We start from the raw sequence: 13292 nt of genomic DNA, 5'->3' as shown, positions 1-13292 counted from the left end.
TGACATCTCTTTCATATTCAGTTATTTACAATAACTGTCAGCAAAATCCTTGTTCCATTGAAAGTCAGTGCCAAAATGTTTTAATAATTTCAGTGTGCCCAGGATTTCACTTCATCATTCTAAGAATTCAACTGATTTTCCTGAGCCAATTTAAGCCAAATTTGTTGGAGTACTTCCGAAATTTCAGAGATGTGAATCCTAGAGGTTTCATGAAAATCACTAACAGGGAAAAGACGAACTCAAATCAGGCCCCACCTCTGGGACCATGCTGGCAGGTCCATCTGGCCAAAGAGCACACACATCCCTTGGAACCAGGTGTAGTGTGCACTGTGTCCAGCAGAGCCAGGAGTGTGGAACAAAGCCATGGAGCAGCCTTAGTTGGCAGCCAGCCCGCTCCAGCGTTAACGGGTTTCCGCTGCTCCCAGCACGCACGAGCCCCCTGTGCTTGCTCTGCCAGCGTGAATCACAGGTACGCAGCGTCCCTCAGTCCCCTCTGGCTCACGCTACTGAGCAGTGAAGCCACCTAGTCCCAGTCCTATATCCCAGAAAAATTCCTATTTGTGTCAAAGGAAGATGAGTGTGCATAAAGACAGTGACCTGCATCAACACAGCCTTTTATTATTTAAGGCCACTGTAAACTTGTGCTTAATGTTACATGTATTTTCAAATTCTGGTGGTTTGGGAGAAAAAGTGAAGTTTGTCATTATTTATTGAAAAAGGGGCCTTAAATGAGAAAAATATGTATCAGTTGCTTATGCATCAGTAATTTGATCTGAAAATAAGCTTTTTCACAGGAACCCCAGCAGTATTGTGATGCTTTCCTTTCTGCAAGAGTAGACAGAATATATACGCAATATTTAATATGAATTTACCTTATACTAATGTAAACTCATTATCTTCCTAAACACAGATACAGTTAGTGCTTTACTTTTAATGCTGTTCAAGCCCTTATTCTGATAAAGATAAATAAGATGAAGGTATGAGGAAAAAAAAGGTCTTTTACTAAAAATAGGTTTCCTTTCACAACCCTCTTCCTTTCTGCTACAGTGCAAGAATATGTCTGTTAATTCTATGAGAAAGGAAAATATCCAAAGTATCAGACATATGAAGGCAAGAGCCATTGTAATTTTCTATTTGCTCACTTCACTACTTTTAAATGTCAGTCTGTGTTCAGGCAATAGCATAAATTGTTCTGTATAGTATGTTTCTTTCTGTTTTCTTAAACAAAAAGTCTGACACCTGCCTGAAATTTCTTATAGTCACTGAGTAGTATCAAGCATTTTAACCAAAAAAAAAAAAACAAAAAGCTGCTAGCACTCAAAAAGAAGAAAAAAAAAGGGTATGGTTTAGTTTTATATATATATATATACATATACACATAGAATATATATGCATATATAAATGTATTGTTCTGAAAAATTCCCGATGTCTTCAAAAGCTACAATCCTTCTTTATCCTGTAGTTCATTTTTTTCCCCTAATGAGAAACCTCTTGCCTGACTGATTCCATCCATTGTCTTCTCCTGAACTGAAGCTAATATCAGGCTTCTCCTGAACATTTTAAAAATGTTAGGTTTTCCAGAGAATTCAACCAGTGTATTTGTGAGGACAAAATAAGCAAAAATGCCACTTTAAGTATGTAGCAGTGATTTCTGAAGTGCAATGAGGCCCAGGTTTTCTACTTCCACGTCCCCACAAAACCAGTATATTATCTTTCTGGGTTACCTGAACTGCTGCATGAAGGTGAGAATCCTAATGTGACCCTTGAGGCCAGGTCTCCCAGACAGTAACATAAGGATTATCTCTGTTACTTAGCTTTTATTGCCATCTCAATACATCCCAGGAGCTTAATAGCTGGAGATGTCTTTTGCCAGTGCAACAATCCTGAAGCAAGCACCGTATAAAAAACATTTATTTTAAAAGGCCTTTAAAATAACTTACATATGATAGCATTCCTCATAATACTGCATGAACATGAAAACATGTCTTATTTGTATGATGTTTACATATACAACAACATGATTAACTGCAAACTTGTCTCTCATGTATAAGAGTGTGCACCTCCTACCATCATATCCTTTGGGGGATATATCCCTGGATTGCACCTTGGGAGCTATGGCTCTCTTGCCATAGGCATGGTTGTCATAACTGTTATATTCAAACGAAGTCTTAGAGTATTTCTCTAGTTCCTTGGCCAAGTTGGAGCGGGGTGTGGTGGTGGGGACATTGTTTCTGTAGCCATACTGAGGGATCTCCAATTGCTTAACAAAGCACATGGGCCTAGAAATTAAAGATATGTACAGTTTGTTAGATGCAGTTCAGTTCACTATGTTTGTGCATAATTTATAGTTCAGATTAGAAAATCTTAGTTATTTCTTGAACTCAAGAGACAGCAATACTATATATTGCATTTCCTTAGTTTGGTTATTTTCAGCAGACAAACAATATTTATTTCCTTGAACAAAGCCTAGACAAAATTAATTCTCATGTCACTAAATGTATCCTGCAGCTAAAAGTATTTTAAAGTTCAGTTTTAAAATACTTCAGGGTTTCCCTTTCCCCTTGTAATTGCACCATAAAGCAAATATTTTTTTCTTTTGGGAGGTGAATCAAAGAGGGGTAAGCAGACTGACAGAAGAAGTTTGGATGAATTCTTTAAATATCAAGAAGAAGAAGTAGATTGGGAAGCTCCACCTAATTTATGGCATTTCCTCCATATTTCTTCCAACAGAGTTGTATGCTGTTTTTCTCTGTGCTTTCAAAAGTAACTATTCCTGTTTCATCTTTCAATATACAAATCCATGTTCATCTTGAGAAGAGTCTCAGAAGCTCTGTCAACTCTGAGCTGCTGCCTTGCAGGTCCTGCTTATCCTTAAATGCAAGATTCTGGCAGGAGCTGCAATTCCTGACACACAGATGCACACGTCAAGGAAGGTCCTGAGAATGAATACAACATAAAACTGTTTCAATTAAATATGTCTTTCATTTAGGATGAGGGAGGACAGTCAGAAGAAGCCCTGATGGATGTTTTTCAGTCATTTGAGAAACTTGTGAAATCTCAGTGAAAGAATGCTGCAGTGAACTCCACTGTCACACCATCTTCTGCATGTGGACACAGGAGTCATCAGCTCAAAGCAGGCAAACGAAGGCCAGATCCTGCAAACCCTGCTATAGAAGAAAGTGTTACATGACTGGGTCGTAGCAAGCAACTGCTACACAACACTGCAAGTCTACCTGCTGCATGTAGCAGGAGGTGAGGATGATGAACAGCACACCTGAGTGCTTCTGCTGGAATCAGGAAGCATATATATTTTTTAAATTTTTCTTCTTTTTTCTTTTTTTTTTCTGCATTTATAACCAGAGGAAATGGAATGAACAATCATAGGAACATAAATTCAGTTGAGATCAGAAGTATCATCATGTTGACTAACAGAGTGAAATGTGCTCAATAATAAGAAATAGTTTTTAAATATTATATAATGTTTTTCTGAATGAATTTATTATCATAACATTTATTGAGGATATTTATGTAAATATTACCAAAAAATCATATTATTAATATTATTCCCTTTGATTTACATATGTTTATTCCTTTAGACACTTCTTCCTCACAAAATACAGTGGGCTTATTTATACAGTGAGCTCATATGAATAATAGTTTGATCCTGTTTCAAGATAATCTATATTTAACCAAAAACCTGCAATTCTGATCCTGAACATTTAGTGCAAATCCAAAATTTCAGTGGAATAAAAGTCCTATGAATTTGATTTCTTTTTAAGTAAGAACTTTCAAATGCAGGTGGGATGGAAAGTGGGATGAAGACAAATATTCAGGATTTACTGTTAAAACATCTCTGTCTGCCCATCAATTGCCTGCACACAAATTTTATAAATAGCTGCCAAGTTCATCTTAAATACTTCAATGACTTAAAGGTAAAAGGAAAGCAAGAGACAAGATGAAAGAATTATCTGAGTTGCCTGTAGAAACTGAAACATGAGGCAGCTCACAAGTGAAGTTAAGATTGCAGAACAATCCTAGGGAGTTTGCCAGCAAACTGGATGCTGCTTCTGAGCAGTTGCCTTCTATGGCAACTGACTTCAGTGGCTTCTCTGTAATGAGCAGTGGTAAAAGCCACTGCAATTTTCATCTGTCTTTTTCCATCAAGTGAGAAACTGCTTTATTCCCTCAAAGAGTGGAGTTTTTTTACTAATGGGATTTGAAGAACTCTTCTCTAAGAAACCTCTGTGGGATGTTGCATGCCAAGCTGTGCAAACTGAATTAGGGGCAGTTAAGATAAAGCCCATCAAAACAAATCTGCAGAAGGAGAGCACAGTCAACAGCAATGATGAAAAATCTTCTGTAGATGTGAACCGTAATTCTGTGTTCCCAGCTCCACGGAAATCTGGTTTTTGAAAAGACCATCAAGATTAGATGAACTTTTAAGAGAATATTTGAAGAACGGCATTGATAATACAGCAGAAAACTTTAAGTAGCCCAATCGGTTCTTAAATCTAAAAGACAGCTAAAGACTGAGAACTATGGGATAAGTAGGAAATTCTAGGAACTAAAGCTGCAGCACTTCCTCCATGCTCTTTGAGGCAGCTGGGAGGGATGTACCTATCCCAGCCCACAGATATTGCAGTATCCATGGAGAAATTCTGCAGCTTTTGGGGCATCATCAGCATAAGGCTGGTACAATCATGCAGAAGTTTGATTGCTTTACATGCATCCTTCACACTTCAGCTCCTTAGAAGTAAGATTTTTTCCACCCACATATCTCAAAAGAGGAGACAATAGCACAAAGCTGGATGCAACTTCAGATAAATGCAGAATCCTACATGGATGAAGAAAAGGAGTATAATAATATAAAATTGGTTAAAGGTCCCTTCCATATGAACATTTAGATAATTCTTGTCTTTTTCTTCTCTCTGTCCTTCCTGGCAGAGAATGGGGGGAACAGAGACAAAGAACTAAGCCTGATGTTATTTTGGAACCTAAGCTATATCTGGTACTTTTCCAAGTGTCCTGCCAAAAGTTTACCAGTTTGGTAATGCAGATAGGGCTTCTGGTTTAATTTAAACTGATATTTACTAGTAAAAGCCTGCTGAAAAAACCAAGACTTACCGGTAAATATTAGTTTATTCCCAAAAGATACCAACTTTTTTCACACTGTTCTTAGACTTTGCACTCCAGCAGTCATCTTTACACCAAACAATGCCTAAGACAAAAATGAGCTTTTCAGCTTTACATGTATTTGCCAAAATAATTACCAACCCTCCCCCATGAAAACTGAGTGGGAAAAATACACTGTGAGAATTGGATCCAGAAGCCCTAATTCTAACTCTTCTTTAAAGGAGATATATATGTATATACAATGTATATAAATATAAATTCTCAGATTAGGTGAATGTGTGATGAATTCTGCATAAGAATAAGTATTATAGTGATTTCTAATACCTTAAAACCCGATCTGATGCCTGGTTTGATTTTGACACATCACAGTTCTGATGCTTCTCTTGAGCTTTAGCCAGTTTCTCTGCTGCAGCAATAGGACATCCAGAGAGGCTGCAATTACAGAAAGGAAATTTAATTGTCTTGTCCTGCATAGTTTCACATTATAGCACTGATCCAATTACTCCTTCTCCTCCTTAGCAGCATCAGGAAGAATCTGAAGGAAAAGGGTTTCCAAAACTGTTTTGATCATGTCTATTTTCTTTAGAATAGACTTCTTTTCTTCTGCTTTCAAAGTTGCATGGTAAATCTTACATCTGCTCTTCTTCTCTCACAGTATATGGGTAGATTATTCATGGATGTCAGCCAGGGAACATACCAGTAGGAGAGGAGAATATAAACTGGAATCTACTGTGCAGCTCTGCTAGCAGACTTGTGACCTTTACGCATCTACAAATGCTGCCAATGAAATGGCTCCTGAAGACAATTAAATGACAACAGCATATAGGCCAAATCTTGTGCTGCTTCACACCTCATTCAGCTCCATTAACTCCAATCTTTTTGTTAGGCATATAAATGAGTGCAAAATTTTGCCTTGGGTTGCTAAATCTACATGTCAACTGTTAGTGTTTGTTCATGAATTTCAGCCACTAAAGTATGCTTTCTAGTAGTAGATGATGTAAAATGCAAAGCATTTCTGCACTGGAAATTCAATTATATTTGCTAAAGCTGAACTATTATTGAAGTGGCAATAATAAGCCTGATTCTTATGGAAGATTTAGAACTGAGAAAAATAAATATACAGATACCAGCAGATGGTGCTCTTAGTGAAGCTGTAAAACCCTGTGACCTGACAATGGAGGGGTTCCTTTCCTTGTCTTAGTCTATTGCATGCTTATGTGATCACAGCTCTCTGTGCTCTCCACAGGAATAGAAATTAAAATGAAAGGCAAATCAGTGCATTCCCAGATGCTCCCTTCTTTACAGGAAATAAGTGGAAAAAAAAAAAGAAAAAAGTGTAGTAGAGAAAAATGCCCCAAAAGCTGCAGAAAGAGGTAAGCACATACTGCAGAGTGCTCCCCCTGCCCGCCCTCGCTGCCCTAGTTCTGCAGAGGGTGAGGGAGCTCTGCGCAGCTCTGGAGCCATGCCAGGGGGCAGCTGCGCTCCACTGACATGCTCTTCCTCAGACACCTCAAATATTCTAGTGGAAATTCAGCCAGAAGTGAATGCTGCTTCAAGCAGCAGTAATTCCCATAAAACCTTCTCAGGGGTTTCTGCTGCATCTACTGGCAGGGTCGCTGCAGAGAAGGGGCACCAGAGCCTGCTGCAGGCAGGCTGGTACCCACAAGAGTCTTCTGGGGGAAATGCAGCTGATATGAGGGGCTAGGTGAGACTGAATGCCCAGCACTTGTACTCCCTTAAGCCTTAATGCTACAATTAACAGTAAAAAGGAATTCAATAACAGGAACATTGCACAGTTCCTTTTACCCTCTTATCCTCTTAAATTTTCTGGATTTTTTAAAACTGTAAAGGAAGAGCAAGATTTTATTATTGTTCTGTGGGAAAACTATAACATACAGAACACCAAAGTAACATTTTCAAAATTTGTTTGACAGAATGTAACTTGCAATAGTATCCCTTCTCTAAGAATCTAGTACTAATCTTAGGAAACCATGGAAAAGTTGCTTTTTTCCTTGATCTTTTTTTTTTTTTTAATAGACTACTTGCTTCTATTATTTCTGCCTTTTCATTTTTAAGGGTAATGAAACATGTTCTTAATGTTTCTTAAACAGCCAAGATTCTCATTCAGTTTTAGGTGAATAAGTACTTAGGGATTATGACTATGGTCAGTAAGAAAGCTAACAGCTGTGTATTTAAAATACTGTTTCTCGTGTATTAAAAAAAAACCAGTAATTTAGGATTTGAGTAGGTTTTTTCATTCACTAGAAAAAAATCTCTGAAGAAAGTGAAGTGTGAGAACATGAACTCTTTCCTAGTCCTGATGTTGAAAAAATCTTTCTCCCTGCAATACACCCTTGAGGAGTCATACCATTTGTTTTGTACAACTGCTGTTCAGCAAATATCAAAACAAAAAGAAAAAAAAAGTCCACTCAAAAAGCTAAGGATGCTTAAAATGTCTTCTGTGGATCAATCCATCCATACTACAGCAAACGCACACTCGTTCTCCTCAGAAAATACATGAATAAATGTTACTCTTTAAAATGGAGAAAGCACACGAAGCACCATCTGTCAATCCTCAGAACAGAACAACGACACACACTCACTCCCCCCCACCAATGGACTGCTAGAGGGGCTGCAGTTCGGAGGCACCGTTCCCTCTAGATTGGTGTCCAGCGACGGCATCCTTACCTTCGGTGGGAATTCCTGTTGCTATTTACGTGGCCCCGGCCTGTGCAGCCTGGTGTAGGACACTTAAGAACATTTTCATGCATGGCAAGAACTTGACAAGGAGAGTAAGAGAAAACAGCAGAGTATGAAAACAAGAAAAAAAAATCAAATCCCAGTATATATGAAATCATTTTAAAACAAAGCAGGATTCATTAACAACCAGCATTCCTCCAAATACACGTGACACACATAGCCAATAAAGCCTGATGAGGAAACTAAGTATTGTGACCCTATGCTCATTAACACAGGGCAACAGTGAAAGTTATGGAGGTTACAGAACCTATAAACAAATGCATCTCTGGTGCAACAGTGAAGCAGAAGACGCCCAACATCTTCTTCATACAAAACCACTGAGCAAAGATCAGCTCAACAGTAAAGGGTGGGCTAACAACCATACAAAACAAAATTACAGACTGGAAAAACTCCTTCAGGAAATGTATGTATTCTTAATAGATAGCCTTATAAACAAAGTATCAAACTCATGAGCTGAAATCTACTCTCAAGCTATACCGGTAGAACATTGAATTATTTGAAACACAGCTCAGTACAACCCTGAACAGAATTTAACCCTAACTATAAGGCAGCCCGATTGAGCTAGGCACCAGTTCTGCTCGCTTCCACATAGATATATCGTTCAGATCTACATAGTGAGCAGAATGGATCCTTTATTTTTTTACTCATGTTCTCTACAAATGTGATTTTTTTTTTTCAAAATACTAAGAACCAAAATTAAGTACTTAAAAATTGAGAGATGGCAAAAAAAAAAAAAGTAAAAAAAGAAATAAGTGGTACAAGCTTAAGCAAGTAAACTGATTTACATCCGCATCCACTGCAAGCTGGATGGAAAACTTACTCCAAGGCTGCTCAGAGCAGTACCTCTCTAAATCATAAAGCTCATGCTATGAAGGGCCAAATTATCAAGAACTTTTTGGGAGCACTGAAGAGTTTTTTATGACATGAAGCATATCTGAATCCATGTCTCAGAGCTGGATAGCAGTACATCACTCAATTGAAAAAAGTTATCCAGCCCTTGTGAAGTTTCTCATTTTCTCACACAAGAAGTGGTCTGGAAGCCTGTATTTAGTTCTCACTCAAAAAAAAAAAAAATCTAATAAAATCAGGAGATACGTTGACTGAGTTAAGAACTGAATAAAAGCTGTTCAGAGACTTGAGAATTAAACCATGTATGCTCATTAAAAGATAACCATCATCATCATCATCATCACCCCATCATCAGTGTGATAAAATGTGTATAGATGCAAAAGCTTCACTCTGAAATTCCTAATATTTAAAGCTGTTCTTGAAACATGCTTCACAAGGCCAACATCACAGGAAAAAAAAAGATGAGCTCACCTTTGTCATTTTAGTAGGTACAAGAGCATGCAAACAGTTTAAAGCTATATTCTTCTTTGATTTGCAAAGTCTTCTAAAGAGCTTTTTATTTACCATTTGAAAAAATGATAGAACTTTGAGTAACTGAATAAATATTTGTATTTCAGAAAATTACAGGGTCTTGGAAAGCAGAGAAATTACTTTATTTTTTCTACTGTATTCAGAGACCAACCAAACTACAGCAAAGTTTCCTAAAGCACTTCCTCATTACTTTACTTCTGGAAGAAGCCACTGTACCAGGAAAGAGGAGACTTGTTATGTCTGCCACTTTTGCAGTGCTAATCTTCTTCTGGTTTCCTGTCCATCTGAATCTACTTTCCTTTGGAAACTGGGGACCATTTTAGTTCTGACCGTTTTTATAACATTCCCTTAAGGCTGTTGCAAATTCATTGAGGTTAAGTCCAGAAGTGCTAATGGACAGTGAGGATTTTAAGTTCATACGGAATGGAATCCATAGCTCCGTTTTAAAACTGGTGTGAAAGAAAATAAGATCTTAGCTAGACACTTCCTGATGAAAACCAGCACAGAGTAATTAGCTTCAACAGGACCATGCTGATTTCACCAGCCAAGGAGGTGACTTCCAGAAATGAAGCCCTCTGCCTTTAGGTGGGTGTACACGAGCTCATATGAGTGAACTTCCTATGCAGAGAATTTACTGACATGGCAGGAAGTTCCACCCATGTGACTGAGAGGTGTCATTTGCTCAAAATCCTGAGTTCTGTAGCTAAGTAAACAGCCAAATTATTATTTTTTATAATATGCACTAGTTTAATATAAATTATGTTTCAGACACAACAATAACACAGGAAAGGGGTTGCAAGTTTTTCAGGAATAATTATTCCTGTACAAGACAGTAAGGACAGTTGATGTGACATTAGCACGCAGAAGCAAAAGCAGTGCACATCTTCTGGAAACCTTTTTCTCTGTTGACTAAATATGTCTATTAAAAATAACCTAGGATTCTCAAAATCAAAGAATACAGCTTTAAAAGTTGATCTTTTAGTGTAAAGTTAGTAAAGAATGGAAACGATGGAATAAAGGAAAAAGTATAACACAGAACAGTTGACTAACTTGAGACAAACCATACTGAAAAATGAAATTAATTTTTTAAATAAAAGGTTTAAAAAGCATGCTAGAAATTTTTTGTAGTTTTATCCCCAGTTTCCATGAAAGAATGTGAACTTACTTTCTGGAGGGACCCTATCTTTGTGTGGGCATCCTGACAAACTGCGGTGATGGGGGTAAAGCCCCGTTACATGGCCAGTTCCATCACACCCAGGGGTAGGACATTTGCTCTCTTTCTTTTCTGTTCTTGAGGGATCTATAATTTACAACAAATGTGTCAAGTGAATGAGTCTTTTCACATTTCTGTAAGAAGGTTCATTTAATCATGTCATTTACTCTTTGGTAAATGTTATTAAGAAAACTGGAAAAAAACCCCAAAACCCTTCTACTTCTTATCACAGTTCTGTCATTTTTATCCTGTTATCTTCTTCTCAGACTGCAGGCTCCCATGATCACGGCATTATCCATTCACAATGATTGGAAAATTACCTTTTTATAGCAAAGCCGTACCACTGTCAATCAATGTTCTGCTGGCAAGCATTAGCTCAAGGGTGAAAGGTCATTTGGAAACTGTTTAGATGGAGTTTCCCTTCTTTACATTCTTATTTGCCTCATGTGTTAAGGTCTGCAAATGTACTGTCATAGCAGTTCAATGTCCTGAGAGTAGCATATGCAGCTCTTCAGCATGATTCCACAAAAATCCCTTTTCCAAGACACAATGAGGAAATGATTCTTGTTTTCTTTAAATTCCTTACAAAGTGGTAAAATTACATAAATATTCCTTGATTTTCAATAAATTATGGTGGAGTAAACATTGTAATCAGAATTACTGGAAGTATTGCTTGCGCTGTAAATCTTGGCCATTACCAACACGCATATGTAACATTTGAATATTCATATGCTTGAAAGGTTAATGACCTTTTAGAATGTTGTTGGATTCTCTGACTACAAATCAAAGAAAAGTCTAACTAGACATTTTTCCCCACAAAATAAAGCTTTCTGCCAATGATGTAATGGAATACCGGTGACATTTATCCTGATTTAGAAATTTCTCACATAACTTCATCTGCTTATTTCCTTTAACAGAACATCTGTAGAATATCTATTCTTCCAGACAAGGACACAAATTACATCTTATCATCTTGACCACAGTTGCCAGGTTTTGGACATTATTTTCATATCATTATTAAAGGGATAAAATTCAGGATACAAAAACTGCTACAGTTTTAGCTTAAGATCACCAACAGCTTTTTTAGTCCATCATTCCTTTCACTACCCAATCTGAACTATCCTCATTTAATAATTTTGTGTTGCTCTTGTAATTTCTCTGCTTCAGTATTGATGCTTTTATTTCCGTAAAATAAGATTTTGCTACTTGTTTTCCAGTAAGACTTTTTTACATTAAATTCCATCATAGCTTCAACAGAACCCTCAGTATAATAGGGGGAAATTTCAATACTTGTTGAACTTCACAGACAACCCATTCTTTTCATCATGAATCAATACAATCCAGAGTTCATATTCTGTTTTGGACTTATCTTTCCCCGATTTCTCTCTGGTAGGTTTTATATATACTTTTACTTTTCAAGTTCTTCCAAAACAGCTTCAGTTTACAAAAAATCTTTAGCTCCTTGTAATGACTCTCCTTGTCTTCAACCCATTCTTAAAATATAATCTCATACTTAAACTCTGTGTTTTGCAAACACAACCCCTAATTATGGTAGTTTTATTTTACTTAACTTGCATGTGGACTGTAGAACACAGTTCTTTGTTCCATGCTGTTTAACAACAAATAAACATATGAATTTATCTCCAATGTGCTATACAATTATCACAACACTCCTGGGAAGACCATAATCTCATACATCAGGAAATTGAAGAAAGAGATCAAGAAGTTAAACCCAAGGCCACAGAAGGAGCAAATGTCAGAGGAGGGATTTGAATTCCTGCCAGATAGGCCTGTGCTGAGACCACTAGAACAGCAAGCCCACAGCTACATACATACACAACTCTAAGCAACTCGTCAAGTACTTTGGGATGTGTAAAAGTATTAGGTAAGTGAATAGATAATGTAAATGAAATACAAATTATGTAAATACAACAATATTCAAGGACTGCAAAAAATGTAGATGATTAATAGACCATAATGGCTTTTTAGAGACTTTAAACTAGAGGTACTTTAGCTACTCGACATTCTTAAAACTCCACCAAAGTCAGTGAAGGTATTGTAATTTAGAGCAGCTGAGGATCTAGACACTTGCATCCTACAGCATCATGTAAATCCTGCTCTGTATTCAAGTCTACATCATAAAGTTATAGCACATATCAGATCCTTAAGAGCCTTTATGGTCTAATGAGTCAGAAAAGATGCTGTATACTACTCTTAATGATTTCAAAACTTGCATAAAATTGCACTTGAACAATTTCCCATTGCTTTTAATGGAAGACATTTGAGTAAACTTTTCACAACTTTATATGAAACATTGGATACTGTTCTGTAAATCCTCTTCTGCTATTTGGGAGAGACATTGCAGTTTTACTGAACTCTGCAACCTTTTCTTACTCCTTGCCACAATGGAAGTATTTCCTGAGTGAAGGGTGTCAAAGGACTTTAAAAGGTTTCAAAATGCATAAATTTCAGAAGAAGACATGTTTAGAAAGCTTAAAATGGCAGGGGAAAATGTTAACGGTCTCTTAATAGTTGTTTCAGTGATCTTTGAACCAAGGGGCAGTTCTCACTGCAAACCTGTGTTCCCAAGAAAGTTTCCACCTAACTTTATCATATATCTCCGAAGGTATCTCTTCCAGCAGTCTTTGGGAAGATAACATGTGACTGGAGAACAAATGATATAAGTAACTGTCTTACTTCAAGCTTCTCTCAACAACTACCAGAATATTCCCTACAGGTCTGTTGGTTTTGCTTGGTTTAGTTTTTTGTGGCTTTTTTCTTTTTTTTTTTTTTTTTTTTTTTTTTT

The 13292-nt window shown here is 37.1% G+C and overlaps 1 protein-coding gene across 4 annotated transcripts in view; it reads right to left on the bottom strand.

Moving 5' to 3' along the window:
• Nucleotides 1-13292, bottom strand: part of MYT1L (myelin transcription factor 1 like) — a 130152-nt gene that overhangs the window by 66773 nt on the left and 50087 nt on the right. For all 4 annotated transcript variants that reach the window (XM_041420514.1, XM_041420523.1, XM_041420532.1 and 1 more), the window contains exons 6-9: nt 10439-10573; nt 7822-7912; nt 5458-5565; nt 2068-2279 (exon numbers count right to left, since the gene is read on the bottom strand). In XM_041420514.1, the coding sequence (XP_041276448.1) occupies nt 2068-2279; nt 5458-5565; nt 7822-7912; nt 10439-10573 (546 nt within the window). The remainder of the gene's footprint in view (nt 1-2067; nt 2280-5457; nt 5566-7821; nt 7913-10438; nt 10574-13292) is intronic.

This window comes from Onychostruthus taczanowskii, unplaced genomic scaffold (assembly GCF_017590055.1).
Source record: "Onychostruthus taczanowskii isolate IOZ18803 unplaced genomic scaffold, ASM1759005v1 scaffold11, whole genome shotgun sequence".
In the NCBI taxonomy this organism is placed as follows: Eukaryota; Metazoa; Chordata; class Aves; order Passeriformes; family Passeridae; genus Onychostruthus; species Onychostruthus taczanowskii.
Note: the sequence above shows the minus strand (reverse complement) of the source record. Positions and strands in the feature narration are given on the sequence as shown.